General features: G+C 50.7%; 4 protein-coding genes across 4 annotated transcripts; all 4 read left to right on the top strand.

The window, feature by feature from the left end:
* Positions 1 to 388: 388 nt before the first annotated feature.
* Positions 389 to 2,184, top strand: BDV14DRAFT_184864 (putative methionine aminopeptidase, type II). Its single transcript, XM_073770577.1, has 5 exons — positions 389 to 500; positions 548 to 1,308; positions 1,357 to 1,620; positions 1,669 to 1,833; positions 1,882 to 2,184. Exons 1-5 carry the CDS (start codon positions 458 to 460, stop codon positions 2,023 to 2,025), a joined length of 1,377 nt encoding a protein of 458 aa, XP_073622327.1. The 5' UTR covers positions 389 to 457; the 3' UTR covers positions 2,026 to 2,184.
* Positions 2,185 to 2,471: 287 nt separating this feature from the next.
* BDV14DRAFT_206928 (enoyl-CoA hydratase/isomerase family protein) lies at positions 2,472 to 3,600 on the top strand (the record flags this gene model as incomplete). Its single annotated transcript, XM_073775031.1, has 4 exons — positions 2,472 to 2,803; positions 2,857 to 2,967; positions 3,024 to 3,380; positions 3,453 to 3,600. The coding sequence occupies 4 exons, from the start codon at positions 2,472 to 2,474 to the stop codon at positions 3,598 to 3,600; spliced, it is 948 nt and encodes a 315-aa protein (XP_073622326.1).
* A 354-nt stretch (positions 3,601 to 3,954) lies between these two features.
* BDV14DRAFT_206926 (acyl--CoA ligase) lies at positions 3,955 to 5,908 on the top strand (the record flags this gene model as incomplete). The annotated part of the gene is made up of 3 exons (XM_073775030.1): positions 3,955 to 4,018; positions 4,075 to 5,339; positions 5,388 to 5,908. 3 exons carry the CDS (start codon positions 3,955 to 3,957, stop codon positions 5,721 to 5,723), a joined length of 1,665 nt encoding a protein of 554 aa, XP_073622325.1. The 3' UTR covers positions 5,724 to 5,908.
* A 44-nt stretch (positions 5,909 to 5,952) lies between these two features.
* BDV14DRAFT_12566 (presequence translocated-associated motor subunit PAM17) lies at positions 5,953 to 7,111 on the top strand. Its single transcript, XM_073765980.1, has 2 exons — positions 5,953 to 6,560; positions 6,634 to 7,111. Exons 1-2 carry the CDS (start codon positions 5,994 to 5,996, stop codon positions 6,808 to 6,810), a joined length of 744 nt encoding a protein of 247 aa, XP_073622324.1. The 5' UTR covers positions 5,953 to 5,993; the 3' UTR covers positions 6,811 to 7,111.
* Positions 7,112 to 7,175: the final 64 nt, after the last annotated feature.

Genomic DNA, 7,175 nt, shown 5'->3' with positions numbered 1-7,175 from the left:
CATTCTAGCAAGAAAATGCCTTTGTTATGGTTCCTGATCCAAGGATCCACAATGTTGTTGTTTACCCCCCCTTGTACGGGTTTGGGGTGCTGAAAATTCGCGTAGCAAGTTGCTTGGGGATTCGAGAATCAGTTCTGCATATCATATACTAGCAAGAAACCATATTCTCTACGCGTAGAGGGCTCATTACCTGTGGGAAGTGATGGATAATCTTCCATTGGGTGGCTGGTATGGCCGCCTAGCTAAGATAATTCTACCTGACTAATGTATGACTAAGCGAGGTCGACCCTAGGGGCAGGCGGTAACGGGTGGCAGTATGCTCCGACACTACACCGAGTCATTGTAACATGTCACGTGCGAGTGAATAAAAAAAACCCCGCCGATGCCTGCGATATCTCGATCTTAGCAGCAACTTAGACCCAGTATCATAACTTAGAAGCTCAATACATATGGCATCATGGGTTCAAAGACTCCAGAATACGATGCTCACAAGGGTCAAGGTAACTTGGCGATTGTTTTAAACTCCAGCTTTTGCTAACTCAATCAGACAACACAAACGGCCCCATTGAGTCGCCAACTGGCGGCATGCCACGAGGTGTGCACCTCAAGACTGACGGAGACGGTGCGCTCAGGGAAGACAGCGACGAAGCCGACGGCGATGAAGCGCACCAAACCCCGCTAACTAACGAATCGGCCAACGGCGCTTCTCAAACTCAAAAGAAGAAGAAAAACAAGAAGAAGAGCAAGAAGAAGTCCGCGAAGCAATCATCCCCGCCTCGCGTTCCACTGTCTCAGCTCTTCCCGCAAGGGAAGTACCCTACTGGACAGCTTATGAACTATGACGAGAACACCTCCCGGACTACAGACCAGGAGCTCCGCTTCATGTCCCGCCGTCATCTGGAAGATGATTCATTGCTGAATGATTATCGAAAGGCGGCAGAGGTTCATCGTCAAGTGCGGAAGTACACCCAGGAAACCGTCAAACCCGGACAAGGACTAATGTCCATTGCTGAGGATATTGACGAGGGTGTGCGGGCGTTGCTCGGCCATGCCGGCCTTGAGCCTGGAGACAGTCTCAAGGCTGGATTGGGTTTCCCTACTGGTCTGTCGCTGAACAACGTTGTTGCACATTATACGCCGAATCCTGGACAGAAGGACATCATTCTGCAGAGGAGGGATGTGATGAAGGTGGACTTTGGAGTCCATATCAATGGGTGGATCGTGGATAGTGCGTTTACGATGAGCTTTGACCCGGTCTATGACAATCTGCTGGCCGCGGTCAAGGACGCAACCAATACTGGACTGAAGGTATGGCTCTCATTAAAAGTGGCGTAAGCCTCTGCTAACACATTCTAGAACGCCGGTATCGATGTCCGCATTAGCGACGTCAGCGCCGCCATCCAAGAAGCCATGGAAAGCTATGAAGTTGAGATCGGCGGGAAGGTCTACCCCGTAAAACCAGTGCGAAACATCACTGGGCACGATATCAAGCAGTACCGCATCCATGGCGGCAAGTCGATCCCATTCGTCAAGAACTCCGATCAGACCAAGATGGAAGAAGGAGAAATATTTGCCATCGAAACTTTTGGGAGCACTGGCAGAGGCTCTATTCATGATGATGTATGTTTTCCAGATTTTCCAACCCTTCAAAAGCTTAATTGTCGCTAGGTTGGTGTCTATGGCTATGGCAAGTCCTATGATGCACCGCAGCATGTGTCTTTGCCTCTGGCCTCTGCTAGGTCTCTTTATAAGACGATCAACGAGAACTTTGGCACTATTGTTTTTTGCCGTCGCTATCTGGATCGTCTCGGTTTACAGCGGTACCTTGCGGGTGTAAGTAATCTCACATCCTGGTCAACGGCAGTTACTGACATGTCATAGATGAACACCCTGGTCCAGCACGGCGTCGTCGATGTCTACCCCCCTCTTATCGACGTAAAGGGCTCGTACTCCGCGCAGTGGGAACACACTATCCTGCTACGCGAGTCGAACAAGGAAGTTATCAGTCGTGGAGACGACTACTAGTCTGAAATACGGCTGCTTCAGAAGTTCTACGGTGAAGGCTAACGCAACTTGCCTGAGTACCGTAAAAGGTAGTTCAACACTGCCTTCCTAACCACTGTCTTTTTGATTTTGTTACCAACTATATTCACTCCTTGAACCAATATATACAATTGATTTCGAGTCAATCAGCCTCGTAGAGTATACCAAGATGTCAATCAGAAGCTCCTCCGCATTTGCGGGGTAACCTTCACTGTTCCTGAAAGTAACCGGAGATACCGAGGTTCCCCAAGCTTTCTCCGTAAATCCAGAAAACATAATCAACACCACCGACGGCTGCCAACATGGAGCCGAGATTAGTGATATCTTAAGAAGATCCCAGACCCGTCTTCCACCTTCATATAGCTTTTCTACGCCCGCCCGTTACCCTTCACAACACCATCAAACGCATACCACCCCCAACACACAGAATGACCTACTACGCCCCACCTCCCCTCACAATCCCCAGTTCCTACGAGTCCTACCCAACGAAACACATAAAACTGTCCCACTACCCTGTCGGTGGTCCAACCGCAACACCTATAGTCATCGTGACCCTCAACCGCCCCGAAAAGCGCAATGCCTTTACACAGAATATGGCAGAGGACCTAGAGAAGGTTTACGGACTCTTCGATAAAGACGAACGGGTGAAAGTCGTTATTTTGACGGGCGCTGGGAAGACATTCTGTGCGGGGGCCGATCTGGAAATTGGATTTCGCGTGGAGCATGGGGAGGGCGTTAGAGCAAGAGAGCATCGGGATACGTATGTTTCCTTCAATGTGACCAGGTTGTATTCAGCTGACTGTTGGATGTCAGCGGTGGCCGCGTTGCTCTAGCAGTACATAAATGCCGCAAGCCAACCATCGCCGCTATGCAGGGCTCAGCTGTGGGAGTTGGGATGACGATGGTTCTACCGGCCGCTATCAGGTACGTTAGACTCTATCTATCTATCTCTGACACAAAACACATCTGACGAAATATAGGATTGCCCACGAGACAAGCAAATACGGGTTTGTTTTCGCTCGCCGTGGAATAACAATGGAGTCCTGCTCTTCATACTTCCTCCCTCGATTGATCGGCCACAGCCGCGCAACATACCTCGTCTCTACTGGCGGCGTATACCCGTCTACAAGCCCACACTTCGGGGGCCTCTTCAACGAGACCATGCCAGAGCAGAGCCAGGTGCTGCCCAGGGCCCTAGCACTCGCAAATGAAATAGCGGAGAATGTTTCCCCGCAAGCGAGTGCGTTAAACAGAGAGTTGATGTGGCGCGGGCCCGAGAGTCCAGAGGAGGCGCACTTGTTGGAGAGTGAAGTTATTTACGGGCGGTTTGTCTCGCCGTATGTCAACCATGTCTCTTGTTCCATGGTCCATCGTGAGAATTGTACTAACTGCTTGACCCTTGGATACAGTGACCAGAAAGAGGGTGTCACAGCATTCTTTGAGAAGAGGAAACCAAAGTTCACGGGAGACGTGGAGGCGAGCTTGCCAGCGAGTTATCCTTGGTGGCCGGATGTTGGCATTGACCCCCCGACTAAGGTTAAGGGGTCGAAGCTGTAGATGACATGAGGTTTGTATGACAACACGGATATATTGATTGACGACTATTTACGAGAATATTACTGGCCTGGTATGGCTTCGACTTCATAAACCGTTCCAGCTTCTACTGACGCTGTATGCACACTGCACAATTTGATGAATGTGGAGTTGGAGTATCCATCCACATCCCGCAGAATAGTATGAGCCTCGGGATCCCCGCAATTTGTAGTAGCCGAGATTAGGTCTCGACTATCGACTTAATAGTAATCGCAGTCAAATGATATTCTGCGGACATGACTCCAGAACCGCCATTATCTATACCTCATAAATAACTCTCGTTTACTCGATCACATTGCGTAGAAGTCAAATTGCACCATGATCTACCTTCCCGACAAAGACTATGACCTCCCCCGGCTCGACCTACTCAGCCTCATATTCGGTACGGATTCATACTCTTCGTGAAGGTGAAGATGTGCAGCTTAACATCCAATCTAGACTCATCCCTCTGCCTTTCAGCTGAATCTACCATTCTGCACGCCGAAGCGTCCTTCCCCACCAACTCCATAACAAAGTCCCAAGCACGGACATACACAAAACAGCTCACATATATATTCCGGCTTCATTTTGGCATTGGCATTCAGAGTGCAGGAAAAGATGCCGTCCTCTGCATGTCGTCAAACCAGGTCCTCCTGCCAACGGTGTTCTACGGTATCATCGGTGCAGGGGGTGTATACGCCGCTGCGTCAACGGCACTGACGACAAAGGAAGTTGAGAAACAACTTCGGCAGTCAAGGGCCTCTGTTATTGTTACGTGTGAGGAGAATAAAGGCAAGGCGCTTGAAGCTGCGAGTTTTTGTGGGGTTCCAAAAAGCAGGGTGTTGGTTCTTGATAGTAATGGTGGAAGGAGAAGGCTGTACGACTGTGAGACGGGGAAGGATTACCTGCAGATTATCGAGGGAGAGCTAGAATGGGATCGCGTCACGGATATCACGAGGCTGGGGGATACAACGATTTGCATGCTATACTCAAGTGGGACTACGGGTCCCCCTAAGGGTGTCATGTTATCGCATATGAACCTCGTCTCTGAGGCTCTATTCACCCAGCTGGTCTTGCGGGATTCGAGGAAGGAGAAGCCGCAGTTTCAAGCACCATATCGGACGATAGGGCATCTTCCAACGGCGCATATTGCAGGGTGTTTGGGGTATTTCATCACGCCGGCCGTTGCGGGAGGGACGGTGTACTGGATGCCCCGTTTCAATATTGACGAGTTCATCGAGCACTGTCGGAAGTACGAGGTGACGTTCTTGGCTACAGCGCCGCCAGTGTATCATGCCATTCTGCGGAGTGACCGCGTGACGGACCATTTCAAGACTTTGATCCGAGCAGAGTCTGGGTCAGCGCCTATGAGTCTTGAGCTGCAGGAGCAGACGGAGAAGAAGCTGGGTTGTAACATCAGTCAGCGCTGGGGAATGACAGAGTCGACAGGTAGTGTGACGACCATGCCCTGGGGTGAAGCCGATAACACGGGGAGTATCAGCCCGTTGCTACCTAATACAAAACTGCGGCTTGTGGATGATCACACGAGAGACGTGGCAGATGGTGAGGAGGGCGAAATTTTGCTGAAGGGTCCGATGATTGTCAAAGGATACTTCGAAAATCCCGAGGCGAACGCAGAGGCTTTCACATCAGATGGCTGGTATAAGACCGGTGACATTGGGGCTCATAGAGACCGAAAGATAATAATGGTTGACCGGAAGAAGGTATGGAAATTAAGGGAGCCAAGGAGTAGGTATGCTAACGATTTCTAGGAGCTCATCAAGTATAAAGGACTGCAGGTGTCTCCAGTGGAAGTAGAAGGCTTCCTGCTGACCCATGAGAGCGTTTCGGACGTCGCTGTTGTGGGCGCACCGGACCCAGAGGCGCCAGGCAATGAGCTGCCTAAGGCATATGTTGTGGTTAAAGTCGGCAAGCGCGTCTCTGAGGCAGAACTGAAGGATTATGTCAAGGATAATCTCGCACGTCACAAACAGCTCCGTGGTGGAGTTGTGTTTCTAGACGAGGTGCCTAAGAGCGGGTCAGGCAAAATACTTAGAAGAGTCCTGAGGAACCAAGCAAGATCGCGGGCAAGCCAAGCCAAGCTATAGATGTGGTAGATTTTAATCTCCAGACAGAAACTAAAAATGTTTCATATCATCGGTTGGAATCTTTATGCTTCTTATTCATCCAATACCTTGATAATAAAATAATGACGTGGAGAGTTGCAACAAACATGGGGACTTCGAGGCAGGTCTATATCGGCTTACATAAACACGCCAAGCCTGTCCCCGACGACTGACGAAAGCCTCAAGCTTTCCTGCGACTCCTTCAACATAACCTCCGCTTGTGCTCAATTCCTCCTCACGAAGATTCTCAGAATGCATTCCACCCTCATCATGAACCCCGTGCGCGGCGCTACCCTGTGCGCCCGGCTGTCCTCGACCACCCTCAGCGCAGTCGCCTACCAATCCTCCCTCTATCAAACCATCTCGCAGAAGACCCAAACACGCCCATCCAGCACATCAACCGTACAATTTCCCAAAGCAACCTCTACACCCCGACCCTCCTCCTCCAAGCCTCAGCTATCGATCTCCAAATCATGCATCATTCACAAAACCACCCCCGTCCGCTCGCTCTCTACCGAAGCCCGCCAGGAAGCTGCCAAGCTCGACTGGAACTCATTCTTTAAGCTCCGCGCCTCTCGCCGCCGCTATACTCTTGCGTCATCGATCGTGACCGGAGGTGCAGGCTTAGTGACTGGACTGCAAGTCATCGGAAACCTGAACCTCGAGAACTTGGGTGCGCAGGTCATGGGCCTTGACCCGTTCGTTGTCCTCGGTATGGCGGCGGCGGCCTGCGGTGCTGTGGGTTGGCTTGTTGGACCGTTCTTTGGAAATGCGGTTTGGACTCTGGCGAATCGGAACTACAAGAAGGCATTCATGCTGGTACGTTTGAAGTCAATACTAACTTCCCATCCCGGCTCTTGGAGGCACGCGGACTAAACTTGGCAATGGACAGAAAGAGAAAGAGTTCTTCGACCGCATCAGGCGCTACCGCGTCGACCCATCCTCAACCTCAATGGCAAACCCCGTCCCCGATTACTACGGCGAGAAGATTGGCAGTGTCCAGGGCTACAGACAATGGTTGAAGGACCAGCGGGCGTTTAACCGCAAGCGACGCAACTTCATTGCTTAAATTATCCCTCTACTTACGTCAAAGCATACCATTGGCTCCTTCCACTTACTTGAAGTCCCACACCGGTAGCCTTCACTTGGGTTTATTACTGCCATGGTCTCCTTCCTTTGTACTACTACTATTGACATCTATCTATCTACATGCCTACGAGGTTTTTGAGCGAAAATAATGAATTTTGAATCATTTCTCATTCATGTTATTCGCGACAAAAGCGAGTTACTGCGCGCCGAGCCTTTATCAAGCTGGCCCTAAATCTGGGCTTGATTAACAGTAAACTCCGCAGACCACTGACCTGGGGCCCGCGGACACCCGTACTTCCCATGCGCATGGACGAAGGAAGGAATGACCGGACTCATCCAGATAGG

This window comes from Aspergillus stella-maris, assembly GCF_047715825.1.
Source record: "Aspergillus stella-maris strain CBS 113639 unplaced genomic scaffold BDV14scaffold_105, whole genome shotgun sequence".
NCBI classification, from domain to species: domain Eukaryota; kingdom Fungi; phylum Ascomycota; class Eurotiomycetes; order Eurotiales; family Aspergillaceae; genus Aspergillus; species Aspergillus stella-maris.
The sequence above is the reverse complement of the archived record's forward strand: the minus strand, read 5'-3'. Positions and strand labels throughout refer to the sequence as shown.

What these genes read in the sequence shown, in the direction of transcription:
- BDV14DRAFT_184864 (XM_073770577.1), top strand. Translation starts at nt 458, where the DNA reads ATGGGTTCAAAGACTCCAGAATACGATGCTCACAAGGGTCAAG. An exon ending in CGATGCTCACAAGGGTCAAG is followed by an intron (nt 501 to 547) that starts GTAACTTGGCGA and finishes TAACTCAATCAG; the next exon opens with ACAACACAAACGGCCCCATT. An exon ending in TACAGCGGTACCTTGCGGGT is followed by an intron (nt 1,834 to 1,881) that starts GTAAGTAATCTC and finishes GACATGTCATAG; the next exon opens with ATGAACACCCTGGTCCAGCA.
- BDV14DRAFT_12566 (XM_073765980.1), top strand. Translation starts at nt 5,994, where the DNA reads ATGCATTCCACCCTCATCATGAACCCCGTGCGCGGCGCTACCCTGTGC. An exon ending in ACAAGAAGGCATTCATGCTG is followed by an intron (nt 6,561 to 6,633) that starts GTACGTTTGAAG and finishes GGCAATGGACAG; the next exon opens with AAAGAGAAAGAGTTCTTCGA.